Source organism: Nothobranchius furzeri, chromosome 17 (genome assembly GCF_043380555.1).
Source record: "Nothobranchius furzeri strain GRZ-AD chromosome 17, NfurGRZ-RIMD1, whole genome shotgun sequence".
Classification (NCBI taxonomy): Eukaryota; Metazoa; Chordata; class Actinopteri; order Cyprinodontiformes; family Nothobranchiidae; genus Nothobranchius; species Nothobranchius furzeri.
Genome location: NC_091757.1, coordinates 53571536 through 53591874, shown reverse-complemented (window position 1 = coordinate 53591874; position 20339 = coordinate 53571536). Strand labels below are relative to the sequence as shown.

The 20339-nt window shown below is 39.1% G+C and overlaps 1 protein-coding gene across 3 annotated transcripts in view; it reads left to right on the top strand.

The window, feature by feature from the left end:
- The window catches only part of sh2b3 (SH2B adaptor protein 3), a 78526-nt gene that overhangs the window by 23501 nt on the left and 34686 nt on the right, over positions 1-20339 (top strand). For all 3 annotated transcript variants that reach the window (XM_015972929.3, XM_054731588.2, XM_070546165.1), the window contains exon 2: positions 7354-8517. In XM_015972929.3, the coding sequence (XP_015828415.3) occupies positions 7381-8517 (1137 nt within the window). In that variant the 5' untranslated portion in view covers positions 7354-7380. The remainder of the gene's footprint in view (positions 1-7353; positions 8518-20339) is intronic.

Here is a 20339-nt window from a genome sequence, read left to right as displayed (position 1 = left end):
TTAAGTATGCATCATATGAGATTTGTCATGTTAATTAGCTAAGATAATTTTGAGAAAAGAAAAGACAAGATAGAAAGAAAAGAGGAAAAATGAAGAAAAAATTATTAGAAAAAAAGGAATGAGGAAAAAAAGCTAAGATAATTTAGTTTTAGAGGGGGGCCTCTTTTATGTTGAAATATCAGTTTTGGGTATTAAGTAGGGATGGTACCTTTGACATTTGAATAGATTCAGTACTAATTGCCGGTACCTAGGAATCGATACCGGTACTTAACGGTACCAATTTTAGATACTTTGTTTAATATTTTAATTCTCCTTTATAATTAAATATATATTTTTCTCAATATATAACCATACTTGATAAATATCACGATAAATAACATACAACTTTGTATTTTAACATCGTCCTTGTAGTTTTATAAGCTGATAATTAAACTGAAGCAAACACCTTTACTGTGAACTAAATTTACTGTGTATCTTCATTCCTTTTGCCGTCTTTTTCATTTGATTTTTCCTACTGGGAAGTTAGAATTTCCAAGGAGAAAGCGAACGCACCATTAGCTGATAACAATGGTGGCAGTGGAAGCTAATTTATCAAGCTAACGTTATCTTAAACAGTTTATTTAGCTGCTGGAGCAGATTAAAACGATGATGCCTCACACTTAGATCGTTGTCGCTGGTTTCATCTTCACCCAATCACCCGTCGCATTTAGTAAAGTGAAGCCAAACTTTAGAGCGCGTTCATGTTCTTCCAGTCGGAAATTCGGAGTTCCGAGGAGAAAACAAAACGTGCCATTAGCAAAACGGAAGCTAACAAATCAAGCTAACGTTATCTTAAACATTTTATTTACCTACCGGAGCAGATTAAGATGAGGATGTCTCACTTAGATCGTTGTCGCTGGTTTCATCATCACCCAGTTACCCATCACATTTAGTGAAGTGGACCCAAGCTTTAGCGTGCGTTCTTTCTACCATGCTGCTCTGTTTACAACTCGCTCGCAGCGACAGACGACATTACGCTCTTGCGCATGTGCAGCTGTCTAGGCAAGTTTTCATAATGAAGGACGGGTACCGAAACGAGGCACCGTTTCAAATGACGTGAATCGGTGCTCAGTTGGTACTATGGAATTCAGTTGGTACCTTAAAAAGTACCGAATTCGGTACCCATTGCTAGTATTAAGAGTTAAACTATATTGGTGTATCAAAAATCTGAAAAAAGCCTATGTCAATACAAGTAAAATACTCTCTTTTACATTTATTTTGATTTATTTACAACTTTTGAGATTAGTTTATATAAGGGGTGTGTATTGACAAGAATCTGGTTTTACGATTGTTACAACCGACGTGTGCTGTTAAAATGTGAAGGAGGGGATAACATAAGAAACGTGACAGTGGATTTAAAAATGGGTTTAATTGCCAAAAGGTGTAAAAACAAGCGTGCAAACAGATGGTAAGCATTATTAAAATAATGCCAAACAAAAAAATTTAACTCACTAAAAGGTTAACCTTAAAAGACCAATTACCAACATCAAAAACACCTGGTTAAAACTTAAGTTAAGTTTACCGAACAGAAGGTGTTTTATAAAGTTAACCTTGAAAACGATCCCTCTGGATCACTCAGAGCTTTAACTCTTTAAAGCTCATCAACTCAGAGTTAAAACTATGAAAGTTAAAACTCTTCAAAAACGACGGGGTTTAAAACAAACTCTTGACGCCTGGAGGACAGCAGAACTCCTGCACCGCTGCCCCCCAGACTGCTGAAGGCACAGCCTTAGGGCCCGACCGATATATCGGCCGGCCGATATTATCGGCCAATATTGGGGTCATTAACAGTTTCGGCTATCAGCCAAAAAGACAGCTGATATGGCCGATATTGCGCTACCTATCCAGCAGATGGCGCCAGCTTTATGAACTCATGTTGTGTGGCTCCACTCCTTTGAACTTTGAACACAATTGTTATTGTTTTGGAACTTTTTAAAATTGATTCTTATTTAAGTTTCTTATGTGCGATTATTTCCTGTCCAGGGTGAATAAGTTCACCAAGTTAACTTCCACAGAGTGTTACTTTGTTACAAAGCACAAGTATTACGTTTTATTTATTGCTGCATTTTTATTATTTTAATATTCTTACAGGGATCTTCTGTCCCTAAACTTGTGTGTGTTGTTCGATTCCCCAGAGTTAGCCAAGTCAGAAAAAACATGTTGTAACCAGTTGTTTTAGCATAAAGCAATGGAAGGGAAGGCTTGCATTCACCTACATAAAAAAACACTACAATGTATGTGAATTCACTTACATTGTTTTATGCTAAACTAAGAAAACCAACTGCTGCCAGATCTTATTGGGCTGGTTATAAAATGCTTTTTCTGACTTCTCTAACTCTGGGGAATATTAACAGGACACAACTTTACTGAGTGGTGGAATATTCCTTTAAGTTAAAACGTATTTGTGGAAACCACAGTTTACAAGAAAAAACTTGAATCTTAGATTTATGCTGTGACTGAGTTTGTGTGTTCTGTTGTCTTTGAGATCTGCTAAATAAATCTTTGTGCATTACTTGGAAACCCTAGCGAGTTACTGAGACAGTTCTTTGGTATATGTGTATACAGGAGATGAAACGATAAACTGTGATACTTAAACCTAAATATTTGCAATTATTAAGAAAATTCAAGCCGGACGCTTCCAAAACACATCCCAAGTTGTCGCAAGATGTCTTTGGTCCGTCAAAATGAAGGCAGCAAAAACTGCTGCCAACCAGCATTCAAAATTTGAAGTCAAACTAAAAAGAAATGCAGTAAATGTTTGCATGTAAACTCTCACTTTTAAATTGTTTTTAAATATCGATTCAGTATCATATCACAAAATATCACAATATTTCAGTGTATCAATATTTTCTTACATCTCAAAAAAACAGTTTGGGTTCAGCATTAGAATGACGGTTAAAAATCACCACCTCAAAAAGAGTGAAATCACTTTTAATCACACTAAAACCTTCTAATACATGTAATAAAGAGCTTCTCTTTTCTAACGACATGTTTTAACCCACTATTTAGTGCACTTTCTGCCTATTTCTTGAACCTGATGTAGTCAACTTTGATGTCTAAGGAGAGAAGAAAAGCAGAAGGAACATTAAAGCGGTACTATGTGGTTGAGAATTTTTTCTGACTTACTTCCTCACTCAGAGGCGTCATTCACTGCCTTTCTTATTAGTCATTCATTGTTTGAATGCTGTTAAGCATTCAAACTTTTATTTTCCTGTTTTTCTTTATTCTTCTTCTTCTTTTTATTATTATTCTGCTTCCGTACACTTTTTGAACCTCGTCTTCTCCTTCAAATTTTGAGCTATTTCAACAATTTTATATCAAAACGTTCAGCTCGTTAAGCTCTTTCCGGCTTTACTTTTGGCATTGATATCTTTAAAATTTTTCAAGTTATTAAGCTTTTCTGGGAAAATTTTCCCATTGAAATGAATGGGAACCAACCAACCAACCAACCCACAACCCAACCCAACCCAACCAACCAACCACACTTAAAACTAGCAGCATAGCTGACATTTTAACACTAGTCAGAAGGCAGGAACCGCCCCCTCCTCCTTCGCTGCTCTCTCATTGGCTGAGAGTTTTCAATCGTCTTCTGCCTAAAAGGAAATGTGCACCCACACATATGGTACATCAATTCAACCTGCTTGGTCCCAGGAGTCTTGTATAAACTTGATATTGTGTTCTGCGTTACCATGGCAACGTGCTTAGCAACAACATTTAACAACATTTTAGACACAACTTTAGCTTTATTAATGCAGACTCCTGTCATCCGTTACCATGGCAACACAAGGAACTACATATCACTTTAACCAAGTCTCATAGGAATGAATATTAAAAAGCTGAATATTGAGCCAATAACAGACTCCTGTTTTTGATCTTTTTAACTATCTGTACTTAAAACTAGAAACAAGTTCAATTTGATTGACCGTCAGAAGGTGGGAAAGTGCCCCACTCCCACCCAGCCCCCTGATTGGTTGAGAGAGGTCAGTCATCTTCTGGCTAAATGGAATTACACACCCACACATGTGAGACATCAAATCGGTCAGCTTGGCCTAAGGAATCCATTTATCTACATATAAATCCATACATGATTCTATCCATCCATCCATCCATCCATCCAATAAACCATCTAACATCCATCCAACAATCCATCCGTTATTTCATTCATCCAACCATTCATCCATCCCATATCAAATCTAAACATATGTTAATCTATCAGTTTCAGATATCAGCGAATAATTCTAAATTCACACTTCAGCCAATTGTAAAAATGTACCCGTTAAACTATTCTCATTCAAATGCCAGCTGTTTAACATTTCAAATTTCGAGTTTTTAATAAATGTTCAAAGATTAAAAGTTTTCTGCTGTTTAGCATTTTTTATCCATTCTTCACCTATATTCTGAGCTTTATTACACTTATTGGTGATTTTTGCTTCTAAATCTTTAAATACATTCAGCTCATTTTGACAGTTTAGCTTAGTTTCAGCTTCACTTCTGCTATTCAGCAGCTTCAGCAATCCGTTTCTGAATTTGGCTTATGCTACTCATTTCACAGTTCAACTAAATATAAAAATAAAACTGTTAAACTATTCCTACTCAAACAACAAGTGTTTAGACATTTTTGCTGTCCAGATTTTTAAGTAATGTTCAGATTTCAGTTTTCTGCTGTTTAGGATTGTTTTCTCCATTCTTCACTTTTTGTGCTTTATTTACATTTTGGTGCTTTTTGCTTCTAAATCTTTCAAAACATTCAGCTCATTTTAACAGTTTGGCTTAGTTTCAGCTTCAGCAATTAGTTTCTGAATTCAGCATATGATGCTATTTTCACAGTTCAGCTAATTAGGGATGCACCGATCAGGTTTTGTGCTGCCGATACCGATATCAAAGAATGCTGATCACCGATACCGATCACGTGGATTGGCCAGAAATTTTCTACAACATTATAATGAGTGCTACAAACTACATAATCTGGGAATAAAGGAAATGTAACCTAATCTAAAATGGTCTGTATTAGGGTTGTCACGGTGTGAAAATTTAACCTCACGGTTATTGTGACCAAAATTACCACGGTTTTCGGTATTATCGCGGTATTTTTTTTAAACGTGCTACATTTTCACACAATTAAATAAACCCTGTATGTCAGGAAATATTGTCCTCAGTTTGTGTCTAAATTTTGCCTAAAATGTGTTATTTTGTAATTATGTTGTTTATTTGTTTACATTTTTCCCCTTTAGTCTTTAAAATACCAATATTTGCCCATAACTTTGTATTTTATGTCTGTTTGATGTCATTTAAAAATATTAGATCAGATGATACTCAGTACTCAAGTAGCCTTCTAATCAGATACTTTTTTTTTTTTTACCCTTACTTGAGCAATCCATATTTCAGGAAAATATTGTCCTCGGTTTGTGTCCTTCCAGTGAGCTTTGCAGATGTGGGAAAATGTCATCAGGCAGTAATCATTGTTAAATTCATAATTATTCTCGGAGAGAGACCAACTCTTATCGGCCCCTGGGAGCCCCGTAATGCATAGCATCATTTCAACATGGCGGTGTCCGCGACACGGTTTATATGCAGGTAGCGGCGCTGCGGCTGCTTTATATAGCGACTCGTTGCATTCTCCCTCAACCCAAATCATCGGATCACGCATTTTAGCTAAAACGCTAACGTTAACTTGCCTTGCGTATACTGTAGAGTTGTGGGTGATGGTCACGCAGATGTGTCATGAGATAAGAAGCGTTGCTGCCTTTCACAGACACTTTTTCTGCTCGTGCTGCAAACAGGATAGCCGTCTTCTATAAACTCCCTCGGCATTCTTCAAATATCTAAAATATGCCCGTACTTCCGACTTTGTCTTCTTTGAGGGATAATAAATGTTTTCCTGAGCGCTGCCGTCTCCTCCTTTGACCATTATTTCAGCTTTAGCTTCAAGAAAGTTTTGTTGTAAACAAAGCGCGTATGTGCCGCCGGCAACTTCAGCAGATGATACGGTGGCTGGTAAGGGTCACCGCGCCTACACCGCAGCCACGGTAAACCCACCAAGATAATATAGTTTTTTAAAAACAAGACGGTTATTATTGTCAACTTTTTTTTTTTTTTACCGGGGTTTAGCGCTACACTGGTTACCGTGACAACCCTACCTGATCGGTTTGCTTTGATCTATTTTGAAAATTCCGATCAAAACCGATAGGGGCGCTATCGGCCGATTACGATCAAATGCCGATCCATCGGTGCATCCCTACAGCTAAATGTAAAAATTAAACTGTTAAACTAGTCCTACTGAAATAACAGGTGTTTAGACATTTTAGCTGTCCAATTTTTTTAACAGTGTTCACAGATTTGAGTTTTCTGCTATTTAGGATTAGGTTTCTTGATTCTTCACTTACTTTTTGTGCTTTTTTTGCTTCTTGGTGCTTTTTGCTTTCACATCTTTCACTACATTCAGCTCATTTGACAGTTTAGCTTAGTTTCAGCTTACTTCAGCTATTCAACAACTTCAGCAATCAGTTACCAAATTTAGCATAAACTGCTAATTTCACAGTTCAGCTAAATGTAAAGATTAAACTGTTAAACTTGGCAAACTGAAATAACAGGTGTTTAGACATTTAAGCTGTCCAGATTTTTATACAATGTTCACAGATTTAAGTTTTTTAGCCATTTAGCATTATTTTTCTCTATTCTTCACTTACTTTTTGTGCTTTATTTGCTTCTACATCTTTCAAGACATTCAGCTCATTTTGACAGTTTTGCTTTGTTTCAGCTTACAGTTCCAGCTATCCAGCATTCAAACAGCATTTGTGCAATAAATGCAATTTTTCTAGTTAAGTTTGTCAGTGCATATTGGGAATCTTTCATTATCTTTATCACCCAATTCTTATTATTAAGCTATGCTTTTTGCTGGATTAAATACAAATTCCTGACCATTGCTTTTGTTTTTATTTGGTAAACTTGTGATCTTTCCTAAGCTGAAGGGTTATACTCTGTCCTTTGAGTGAACTGTGACCATTTTATCTCCAAGAATACTTCAGGAATGGTTGATTGCCAGAGATTATGCTGGCCCATATAATCCAATTTGTGTCATTGAAGATTGAGCTCTGATAAAATCAGTCTGCTTGGTATGTGCTTTTTCAGTGTTTGATCTTTTTCAATCTTTCAAGTAATAAAAACAATTCTGCTCTGCTCATTTTTTTTGAAGGATTTGGTTTTGGCGTAAAAGAAAACTTGTTTTATCTGAACTTTGTCTCTTAATCGATCCCAAATTCTCTCTAGTAACGTGTTTTTCTGTGTCTGTTGCTCTCCAACCTTCTCTGTCAACAGTGATTCTCAGCCAGTCTGGTTACTGCAATGAATGGTAACACTTTCCATCCAGCCAACACCACTTCAGCAGGAGGAGGTCCGAGTGTAGCAGCGCCCCCAAAAGGCTGGAGGGAGTTCTGTGAGCTGCATGCCATCGCAACAGCTCGACAGCTGGCCGCACATTACCGGAGCTTTGCCAGAGAGCGATCGCAGCATGACGTGGTCCCGCCCGAGGCCTTCTCCAAGCACTTCACCGACCTCTTCCAGCACCACTTCTGCCGGGAAATCGACAAAGATGGCACTCCACTCAGCCAGAGCACATACTCTACTGCTCCTATTAGCTCCTCCCCCACATCTCTAACAGGGTCCTCTCCCTCATCGCACTCTGTGATCAGCCAACTGCGGATTCCATCTTTCTCCGGGGTGCAGGACTATCGGGAGGCAGGCCGACCAAGTGGGGGAGCCGCTCCCATATCCGCGACCCCAAAAGTGGAGTCTGTGGTGGTGGGTCTAGAGCAGGAGCAGCCGCTGAGATGTGCTGCAAGAAACTCCTTTTCGGAATCTCGTAGCATCAGCAGCAGGACGCTGCTGATCCATAGCCATAGCAACGATGACATCTCTGGCGTTGATCATCATCAGGTGTCTGAGCGGTACTCATTTGAGTCCTCGGCCTCCAACCCCGGACACAGTGACGCAACGCATTTCTCTGTCTGCCAAATTCAGCAGACAGTAAAACGGCTTTTACAGAAACGGCCCTTCTCCAGCCCCCACTCATCCCAGGACCTGTCTCCTAGCAACCTCACATCCAACAGCAATCCCCTAAACAACGGAGAGAGAGTGGGTGGAATTTCCTCTGCCAGTGAGGAAGGGTCATCCTCTCCCTCTCATTCGTCATCTTGTCTGAACTCTGAAGCCCCGCCCACAGTTTCCTCCAACCGTTCTGCGGTGGTGTCTCACCTCCTCAGTGGCTTCCATTGGTTACGCAGCAGAAGCATGAGACAGAGAAGGCCCGAGGCGAGTGGCTGCTGTAAAGAGGGCCACCTCAAGTACCTGCTGGTGGATGACACTATCTTGGACTCTCAGCCCCACTGGCAACGCTGCCGCCTGCTGGTCAGGAGGATCAGAGATGCTCAGGGTGGAGGTGTGAGCGAAAAGTACCAGTTGGAGCTCTACGATCCTCCAAAGGTTAAAACACACACACACACTTTACGTGACCACGTCCTTATGATCAGATAAACATTTCACGATTGCTAACAAACATTCTGGACAGCTTTATGATGGTTTTTGAGTGATGATGGTTAATTTCTTCTACTTATTGCTGAATATAAAATATGTGGAAATGTTTAAAGCTGCAGGCAGTGGGTCTGGAACAGGGGTGCCCAATCCTGGTCCTGGAAGGCCACAAACCAGCATGTTTTAGTTGTTTCCATGCTCTGCACCAACTCTGCAGAAGTCTGTTCATCACATTACATTTAAAGTCATGTGTGCTGGAGCAGGGAGACAACTAAAACATGTTCGATCCATGACCGTGATCTATTGGGCTGCATGGTGGCGCAGTGGTTAGCACTGTTGCCTCGCAGCACGAAGGTTGCAGGTTCGAAACTCGGCTGCGGCCTTTCTGCGTGGAGTTGCGTGTTCTCCCCGTGCACGCGTGGGTTTCCTCCGGGTGCTCCGGTTTCCCCCACAGATCACAACATGCCCTATAGGTTATAAATTGTAAGTCGCTTTGGATAAAAGTGTCTGCCAAGTAAATAAACATAAACATAAACATGACCAGGATGGGGAAACCCTGGTCTAGAGCAACATTCTGTAAATGTATTGATATGAAATTTAAATAATTTCTAGGAAACCAAATTTCTAAAAAATAGTCAAGTTCCTGCCATTCTGCATGCTGAGGTTTTTCTTCTCGCTTTGGGTGTTTTTTGTCTTTCTAAAAAGTGTGTGTGTGTGTGTGTGTGTGTGTGTGTGTGTGTGTGTGTGTGTGTGTGTGTGTGTGTGTGTGTGTGTGTGTGTGTGTGTGTGTTAATAGGGAGGGTGTGTTAAAACGTACTGACCTATCAAACTTGCTTCTTGCATGACTGATCACGTGATCAATCAGCTGTTTCTGACAACATCAACATTTAGGGCTTTCCTTCTTTTTCCCTTTTACAAATGTAGCTAAGGCTTCTGGTTTTGATTCTCGTTTATTATTGATTCTGTTTTTACAGTCTGCCATTAAAGGGACATTATGGAAGTTTGACAGCCAAAACATGTATAGAAATAATAAATATCTTCTTCATACATTCTCCTGCAATCCCCTGGTCCTGTAGAATGAGCCCTGGCATTTTTACTGTGATTGCCTGTTTTTCTGTAAAATCACAGAAAAAGAGAGATGCTCGGGTCGAGCAGGCTGCTTCATGCGCGTTCACGCTCAGGCATAGCCCGTAGCATTTGCTATCCGTAGCTTTAGCAGCAGAGAGAGAGGCAGTGCCACTTTGTTGCTGTTCCTAACGCCTAGTGACAAAGCTAGCCACATTTCTGAGGACCCTTAGCTACTTTCTGTAGAACTTTCTTCTAGATATTTCCTGCAAATTAGCAACAAAATAGTCATTTTCGCTCCAAACCGTTCTTTGGTTTGACGTTGTTTCAGCTGTCATCAAGGATATAAATGTTACAGATACTGTGAATGTTACTAGAGTGTAGCTCACCTTGTAAGATGTCTGACTCTCATGCAGAAGACCTGGGTTTGATTCTGGATGTGAACATATTTAATTTAGAGTTCTTTTTTACATTAATGGTATATTTTTTACAGTAAGATGCCCAAATTTTTATTTGAGACTCGCCGAACGGCATTGAATTCACAGATAAAAAAGATGTGGGTTCAACTTTCATTTTGGAACAATTTTTCAAGCAAGGGAAGGGAATGATCTGAGCATGCAGGAGGACTGACCCATCATAAACCTTTGTCGGCTGTGCTGAAGAGAAAGGTACAGAACCAAATTAGTTAATTAATTAGCTGCGTGTTCTCCTGTCCTCTGTCCTCCGGGCCACACACACACACACACACACACACACACACACACACACACACACACACACACACACACACACACACACACACACACACACACACACACAAAAGGGACTGTTTCACCTGTTATTTTCGTCAAGGAGTGTGCACGTACATCATGCATGCCTCTTGCACTAGCCTACTATTGAAGCTGCCGTTACGCTTTTGCCCAGAGGGGGCAATTGCGAGCATAAAAATTCAAAAGTCCGAAAAGTCCTTTTAATAATCCAAAGATGCTGAACCACTCCTTTAAAAGGCTCTTGTAACACTTGTGTCTTTATGAAATCCTATTGATAACTCACAACCGCTATCACCTACAGGAAGTAGCTAAGGGTCCTCAGAAATGTAGCTAGCTTTGTCACTAGGCGTTAGGAACAGCGACAAAGTGGCACTGCCTCTCTCTCTGCTGCTAAAGCTACGGATAGCAAATGCTACGGGCGATGCCTGAGCGTGAACGCGCATGAAGCAGCCTGCTCGACCCGAGCATCTCTCTTTTTCTGTGATTTTACAGAAAAACAGGCAATCACAGTAAAAATGCCAGGACTCATTCTACAGGACCAGGGCATTGCAGGAGAATGTATGAAGAAGACATTTATTATTTCTATTCATGTTTTGGCTGTCACACTTCCATAATGTCCCTTTAAGATGTCATTCTACGTGAAAATGGTTTTACTTTTAGAGCAGTACCCGATGTCTAAATGTTATTTTTGTACTGATTTACCTGTGGAGTGAATCACAGACCCACTACATATCAGTAAATCCATGTATTCCAGGTGTGACAAGCCAACACGTACACCGCAGTCAGGTTTCGATGTCGATATCTGACTGTTGTTGCTGCCCTCAGTACAGATGTCGCCTGTTTTCACAGGACTCCTTTTCATTGAATCTACAGTTCTCGAAAGGTTTACTTCTCAGAAGTGCACACCGCTGAGCCATTTAACATCTGGCAGGCTCCTCATCTTGTGTTTCATATCTGTGTGCGATAAGCCTGCAGATCTGTTTATGTCAATAAAATGGAAAACCACAAAAGCCATGAAACAGTTTGTTAATGTAAGTTTGCCAAGCAGTGTCACAAATTAGCACAAGCACACACATAAATACTGAAAGTCATTTCCTGTTTCCAGCTGTTTCAGCGGCGTGGGGTTTCCCCCCCTCGTTTTTAAAATCATCTCTTTTCTCTGCTGGTGTTTGTTTTGCTTTTTGTTCGATAGCTTAGAGGCATCTTTTGGTGCACAGTTTGCCACATGACAAAACAAGACAACATCTGTTAGATTTGAGTTTATTTCACAAAGGGATTTAAAGATTTTCTCCTGATCTGCTGCAAAAAAGACTCCAGTGATCACGTTCAGTGATGCAACTTCGTGCCATTTAACTGTAGAAACTTAACGTTTTTGTAATGCACAAATTGTCGTTGATTGATGTTGCTTTTCTTTTAGCTAGTTTGGCATATTTGTGATCAAATGCTTCAAAGTCTGCATCCTTCATGCATTATTTTACCCTTTAGTGTGTAGAGATACCTCCCACGCTCTTTCCTGTTTGTTTGGGGTTTGCTTCAGCCAGTTACAGCGTCTCAACTTTTTAACTCGTACTTTATGAATCCAACCAGAAAACTTTAAATGATCTATTTATTTAGGAGTCTACGGTTTAGCACATGCTTGCGTTGTTTCTGAAGGTATAAACCTAAGATATAAAACAACTTTTTGTCTGACTTTGCCTGCTTACATCTCACCACAGCACAGCAGGATGTTTTATTTTCTCTCTCACTTTTTTTTTCTTCTTAACTAAAATGCACGCCTGGCTCCCCACATAGCATTAAAGACTGCAGTATTTCCAGATGGGGCCAGCTGAGAGGCTGCATGTGCCTGCAAACCCAGTCTCCTAATATCACCCAAACATATAATCAGAGCAGCGAGTTTCAGTGATGTGCACAGTTCTGACTTCTTTCTGCTTCTGCAAGATTGTTTTCAGGCAAAAGGAGAGGTCAATGAAAAAAGCTCCACATGCATGTGTGTTTAGAGGTTGTTTTTTTAGCAGCCCTCAGCTCAGCAGGCAGCTGCAGATTTAACCATGTGCGTGAGGTAATTTGGGTGATGATAGAGCCAGAGCTTTGGTGTGGATGAGTGTGTGAGTTCATAGGAGAGAAGGGCATTGGCAGAATTTGCAGCTGTGTGTGTGTGTGTGAGTGTGTGTGTGCGTGCGTGCGTGCGTGCGTGCGTGTGTGTGTGTGTGAGGGAGGGAGTGATCTCTGCAGAACAGATAATGTCCTGAGAATGGCCTTAAAAGGAAGGAGAGCTGTGGAGTGGCATCCTGACATTTTTACATAAATACATAAAATATACATTTACACCCTTAGAGCAGTTGTTTCAACACCACCCTGTTGGTGTTGTCATGTAGATATATTTTTTCTTTTTTATTATTATTTATTTCGAACAAGGCTAAATAACAGGGGCGGCGTTAGGCCCGGCTACTTGGGCTCAAGCCCCGAATGTTTTATGAAAAGCCCCGGATCTAAATCGTGGAAGTAACATGCAGTACCAAAGTCCAACAGAGAGGGAGCAGCTGGCAGTAGTTTGTATACAGCCTGCCTGAGCCTCCACCACTGAAGAAGCCCTTCAGCAGCCGGCTTCTTCTGCAGTCTCTGCCTGAAACGCATGAGTGAAGATGGACATAAGGACGTTTTTTAGACCAAAAGTACAACAACAGAACCCCAGTTTTGATGAGACTGGTGTTGACTCAGGTTTGTGAGTCTTATTTGAAAATATTTGTTGTGCTGCTGGTTTGCCTAAAGTTAGCTTATCAGGTAAAGCTGATGGAGAAAGAAAGGGAATATTTACTGTCATCTCACACTAAACACTAACAGGAACAATACTCTGCCCTGAAGATTCTTAATATGTAGCTTCGGATTAAAAATTATGTGGTACAAGACAAATATATATGATGTTGACTAGTGCGTGTCACGTGTGTGTGTGTTAAGCCCCGGATCTTCTTCAGTCCTAAATCCGCCCCTGCTAAATAATATTGCATTCACAAAGAACAAAGAAAGAAAACAACTAATGTTGTTAGTAATAATAATAATAATAATAAAATAGCCTTACCATATGCAGGGTATCTGCAGGTCCTTAAATTTAAGACCTTAAAAATCCATAAAAATGACAAATTATCCTTAAATACAGTTTCCAAAGGTCTTAAATTACCAAAGACCCAATAAACAAGATTATTTTATTTCTATAAAATTTTCATGAATTTCTAGTTAGTGTTCAGCATTTTATGAGTATGATATTGGCGTAAGCGGAACCGTACACATTCAGTTGGTTGTGAAAGGGGGCTTTTTAAGATGAGCACATTAGCTGGTTAAGCTAGTGGGAGCTCTCGCCATGGGGAAGTGCAACTTTTATGGTAACTGGATGGTTAGTCCCACGTTCGCGACGTGATTAGCACCGGTTCCAGGCAATAGCTGGAAATTACAGTTTAAATTTAATTTTAAAAAATAGCTTAAATTTGGTCAAAGTGTTCTTAAAAAACCTTGCAAAATACAGGACCCCGTGAAGCGTTGCTTAGGAACAAAAAAGTACCAAAAGTTTTCATACAGGTCAAACTTTGAAATAACATTATTTTTAATCTACATACAATTTTCCACATTTTTAAAAAATTTTTGACTTAAAAGACAGTTTTAAATGTCAATATTTTTCCTCAAAATAAATATAGGAGTTATTTAGCAGTTCATTATGATGATGATTAATCGTAATAGTAATAATAATAATAATAATAATAACTGATGTGAGCTGCTCAGCTGATATAATATAAAGAAGTGAAGCTAAATCGAGTCAAATTCTTCATTTTCAGAGAACAGAAGTGAAATTGCATTTACAGAAAACAGCTGTCGGTCAGTATTACTGGGAAATTGTCACCACTCTTTTTTTCTTTGTGCTATTTTGCATATGAAGTGACAAATCAAAAACATGAAACACCTGCAAATTTATAGTTTAGCTTTTGTGTAAACGGAAAACAAACAGCTGATGTGTTGTTGTTGTTTTTTTCTTTTCTTTGAGGCAACAAAACTCTAACCATCTTAGATGTAGTAGCTTTGGTCTGTTTTGGAGATAAAGTGAGAACATCTCTGAGTTGAGCACGTGCAAGACTTCTTTCAGTGGAGAAGTGAATCTTGATGTGTTAGCTGAAGGAAGCAGAAGTCCTCAGATTTGTCTAAACCTCTTTCCTGATGTTCTCTGTGCTGTCTCTTTCTGTAATGTTGGTCTGGATGTGGACAAAGTGACACAAAATATTGCTTCACATACACCTAATTCAGCTTATTTAATAGAATTTCTGGTGTATTGCTCAATTTTTAACATGCTTTTATTTCTCTTAGAGGGGCAGTAGAAGTTTTTCTCAGGCAGTTTTTGACACAGGGCTTGAAATGCTCTTCACATACCAATGGCAACCAATGACATGTTCAGCTTTTGTAAATAAAATTTTAAAGAAAAAAATAACTTTCTGATATCTTCAAATCTCAGTTTAAAGTACCAGAGAACATTAAAGATTGACTAAAATAGTGATTTGTTTAATATTGTGATAAACGTTGATATCAGCCAATATTAAAATTCATATCGTGATAGAAATTTTTCCATATCGTCAAACCTTGGTGACGGACCTGTTGTCTGTTAGTGCAGCCTGTACTCTGTCAGCTGGCAGAGCTGTCTGTCAGTTTGTTGCTTTGGCAGCTTCTCTGTGTGTGGAAAGCCATTCGAGAGCAAGTGGAAGGTTTGGGGCAGGTTCTGGAAGTTTCTACCTGTTGTTTGTGACCTTTTCCCAAATCGTCAATGGCACTGAGCCGTTTTGATTTTGAGGTTAAGGATAAACCAAGAAAGCTAAAGGCTGCCTTGTTTTTCACAATAAAAACACCACACTATTAGTTAACATGCTAAAATGCTTTATGGTTATGTAGGTGTTTTATGGAATGGAATTATGGCAGAAAAGGTGCCAACAACAGGTCAAAAACGTATAACGCAAAAACTAAACTCTCAAGAACAAACATGGTGTGTTTCTGTATTCTGGAGGCGCAGGTTGGACCTTTAAATTTTGTATTTTCAAAAAGTTGATTGCTTGAATGGCAAGAAAATAATCTCTTACTGCATTTTAAAGCTTTTTCTGTCCTAATCAAAGAGATGCCGCATCTTCAGCAGTGAGCTCTACTTTCAATTGACGTCAAGTCAGGTTCTACACAAATCTTTGGTCTTCCCTGGAAAATGATGGTATTCATTCTTCCAGAGTTGATTCCCACAGACGGCTACAGTCTGATATGCTTCCTCAGACCTCCTGTAGCCTTCATCTTAATCAGAGCCCTCTCATCTCATTTCAGCTGTGTTTGTGCCTTTGCATGTGTTTGTTCCAGCTCCTCCAGCCCTAATCTTTCCCACATGGTTTCATTTCATGCTAGTGTGTGCAGATATGCCTACGCAGTTTGTCCTCTGGCTCTTCGAGTTTGTCCTACTCTGTATGTGTGTGTTTGTGCTGTAAGATGTATTTGTAGGAAATTTAGGCCATTTATTAATTATTAACATGAATAAGGACCTTGTTCTTTCCATCACATCTGGGCCTTTTAAGAGAGTTCCAGAGTTTTTGCTCCTCTAGAAAACTAAAATGTGAAGATCTGCAGAAAACCAGCAGAGCTGAAATTAAACATGAATCTAAAGGCATTTGGTCTTTGATGGACAGATCTATGCTTGTGTTCTGTTTTTCCTTTAGTGCTCCCCCCCTCTGAGTGACATTAAGAGGCGTTTACAACATCAGTGGAAAATACTTTTCCAACGAGCAGATCCTGGTATCCCATCTGTTCTGCGTTTCTTGTTGTACTTCGGGCTCTCATATGGCAACATGCAGTGTTAATTTGGCTCTCGCTGCACACCACAACTAAAGCTCCAAACACATGGGCCTTAGTCAGCTGAAGGGGGAGAAAAGAAAAGAAAAACATAACGAAACCAACTGAGATGCAAAGGCAGCAGCAGGAGATGTGAACAAAAGAGTTTGACTGTAAATTAGCCAAGAGAAAGGCGGACCGGTGAAGTTCAAACTCTTATTTGGCTTTTTATTTGTGATAACAGTTCCTGGTTTCACACTTACTGATAAATAGGCATGGGTACCTTAGACATTTGAATAGATTTGGTACTAATTGCCGGTACCTAGGAATCAATACCGGCACTTAACGGTACCAATTTTAGATACTTTTGAGTGTTTAATATTTTAATTCTCCTTTATAATAAAATATATATTTTTCTCAATATATAACCATATTTAATAAATACCACGATAAATAACATACAACTGTTTGTATTTTAACATCGTCCTTGTAGTTTTATAAGCTGATAATTAAACTGAAGCAAACATCTTTACTGTGAACTAAATTTACTGTGTATCTTCATTCCTTTTGCCGTCCTTTTTCATTTGATTTTTCCTACTGGGAAGTTAGAATTTCCGAGGAGAAAGCGAACGCACCATTAGCTGATAACAACGGTGGCAATGGAAGCTAATTTATCAAGCTAACGTTATCTTAAACAGTTTATTTAGCTGCTGGAGCAGATTAAAACGATGATGCCTCACACTTAGATCATTGTCGCTGGTTTCATCTTCACCCAATCACCCGTCGCATTTAGTAAAGTGAAGCCAAACTTTAGAGCGCGTTCATGTTCTTCCAGTCGGAAATTCGGAGTTCCGAGGAGAAAGCGAACGCACCATTAGCGGAACGGAAGCTAACATATCAAGCTAACGTTATCTTAAACATTTTATTTACCTACCGGAGCAGATTAAGATGAGGATGTCTCACTTAGATCGTTGTCGCTGGTTTCATCATCACCCAGTTACCCATCACATTTAGTGAAGTGGACCCAAGCTTTAGCGTGCGTTCTTTCTACCATGCTGCTCTGTTTACAACTCGCTCGCAGCGACCGACAACATAACGCTCTTGCACATGCGCAGCTGTCTAGGCAAGTTCTCATTATGAAGGACGGGTACAGAAACGAGGCACCGTTTCAAATGACATGAATCGGTGCTCAGTCGGTACTATGGAATTCGGTCGGTACCTTAAAAAGTACCGAATTCTGTACCCATCGCTACTGATAAATGCTGAAAGTCCATCGTTGTTGTTTTGGAAATATATCCCCCCTGGGATTGAATTGCACTTTGCAAAAATAATATGTTTGCATGTCAATTCTCAGTAAAATAATCGTTATGTTGCTTTTAACTATCAATTCAGTATAATAACACATTATATTGTGATATTTTCTTACATAGTTGATTGAGGCTTTTATCTCCTAACCAGGCATTGACCTGAACTGTAATGGAATGTTTACTGTGTGAAGTCCCTTGAGACGACTCTTGTCGTGATTTGGCGCTACATAAATAAACTTGAATTGAATTGAATTATTCAAATAAAGGAAATGCCATTCAATAAGAAGAATAATGCTAATATAGTTTAATTATCTAATTTATGAATAATTTAAATACTAATGAGCACAGATTTCCTGTTTTTATTTCAATCAGTAGTTATTTAGGATTCGTTTTTATTTGTTATTTAACTGCTTGTGTTTGATGTTCTCAATCAATCAATCAATCCGCCTTTATTTATAAAGCACCTTACAGGCATGAGCATGCCACCAAGGTGCTGTACAACAGAAGAATAAAACCATAAAACATATAGCGCCACAGACATAATTAAAACCACAAGTAAGAATAACAAAATATAAAACATTAACAATTGCTAACCCACAGAATTAAAAGCCAGATCGTAAAAGTAAGTTTTCAGCCTCATTTTAAAAACCGCTACCGATGGTTAGGGGCAGTGCGTTCCACAGTTTCGGACCCGCAACAGAGAACGCCCTGTCCCCTCTTGTTCTGTAACCTTGTTGTATTTCTCTAGGGCATTTCTTCAGCCTTTTTGTTGAATATTTTTGTTTACAGTTTTGTCCCAACCCTGTTATTAGTTTACTAACAACTGCATTTGTGTACACTTGTATGTAGACATTTAATTTTGATCTTTCAAGATTTTGGGCTTCAATAATCTTATATTTAGAGTAACTTTTCTATTTTTGACTTTTTTTTTTTGTTTGTTTCAGGGGTAAAACAGGCGCATTGAAGCTGAAATAGTTGAATAATAAATGCTGTTGGTTAAAGTTGGCAAATAATCTAGTTAACATGACATGTTGTCATAGATTTGACAGACCAAAACCTTTCATTATGCTTTTCTTGACTTTCAAAAGTCTTGATTGCGATGACTTGTGATTTTTCTGGCCAAGAAATGTATTGGTTAATCCAATAACTCAGAATTAGCTTAGTGGCTAAAGAGGAATAAAAAAAAGCTAAGATGTGATTATGTACCAGATGGTTGTTTCTGGCTTGACTGATAGCAGTCAGAGCAGAGACTGTTAATTCAGAGACAGTTTCATTTTACATCACAACAGTCTCTTTATCTCACCCACAAAGTCAAATCTTTTCCTCTTTCCAGGGATTGAGTTTCACAAAACCTTGAAGTTATACCTTGAATTGACTCATGTTCTCATGTGTGAGAGCACACGCATACTTCAGTACTGTATTCACAGAGAGTGTGTGTTCACCACATGTGTATATAGTACAAATATCATGTAACAAATCCCCCTTTTCAACCACACGGATAACACGCTAGACTAGATGTGCTCATGTTCGTCTTCTTTGGCCCATTTAACTGGATACCTCAAGTTTGTGTCTCTGCTCTGCCACCGAGGTTCTGCTTTTAACTTAATACTCTCTGATCTGCTTAAAGCATCTTTGTTTTCTATCGTGAGTTTGCACAGACCATAGTAAAACACTGTTGGTAGTGCGGCTTTGTGAGAGATCCTTAAACCAACATCCAGTTGGGTTGAGTTTAAAAAAATAACTCTGCATTTGTTGGTTGGTATCCGTTTTGTTTAATTTTCCTTCAGCCCAAAGGGTGAAAGGTTCACTTTCTGGCAGCCACGTTTGGTGCAGCCATTAAGGTCACTGGTGTTGGTCACGCTGAGATTTGACACCAACTAAAACCTTTTGTAAATCTTGGATTAAAAAACACGCTGAATCCCATTTATCAGCATGAACAGGAACTAATTTCTCAGTAACCGTTTTTTGTTTTTTTAATTCATGAGCTCACCCACACACTCTTTCCATATTCAGTGAAAGAGTGACTTGAACAGTCAAAGTTTGAAGTTGCTTGTGAGAAATGGCGTTTTTATAATATTGCTGTTACTGGTCTTTATAGGGAGAATAAGTCGTGCCCATCTACTTCCGGTGTCGGTACAGGATCGGCTCGGGGTCCTTCGACTGCCGATGACGTCAAAGTACGACAAACCCACTCGGACAAAATACACTACACATCTTTATACTGTTGGAAAGAATTTAGCAGTTTCGTTATTAAAATAATGTTTCTTACGACGTAAGTTTGTGTTTATAATGGTATTTGTAAAATAAAACACTATATTGTATTCATAATGTTGAACTCCTCTTTGAGCACGTCCCTTGAAGGATCATAGGTATTAGCAACACCTGTGCAATTGTATTTGCAGGAAAAAAGTGTGTCCCGTTTATTGAAGTATTTTGTGTTTAGAGTTTTTGACGTCTTGTCCATGCGTAGTTCAGGTATGCTCATAGCTGCTAGCCAAAACTCTGGAGTTAAAAGTTTTCTGGCTTTACTAAAATACCTGTCTGTACTTATTTGATTGATGGTAGTTTTACTTTCTATTAGACTCCAAATGTAATCATTTGGCATGTTTCTAATTCATAATTTGTACGAATGTAATCGGGGATCTTAGCGTTAGCATTCCTATGGGTTTTTCCATGTATATTAGCATTGCGCTAACTACTCGCTGCCAAATTGCAGCCTTTGCGATTAGAAAATCTCCTTTTGTCACATCGCAATTTAATTGCACATGCAGTTAATCGTTCAGCCCTAATATACATG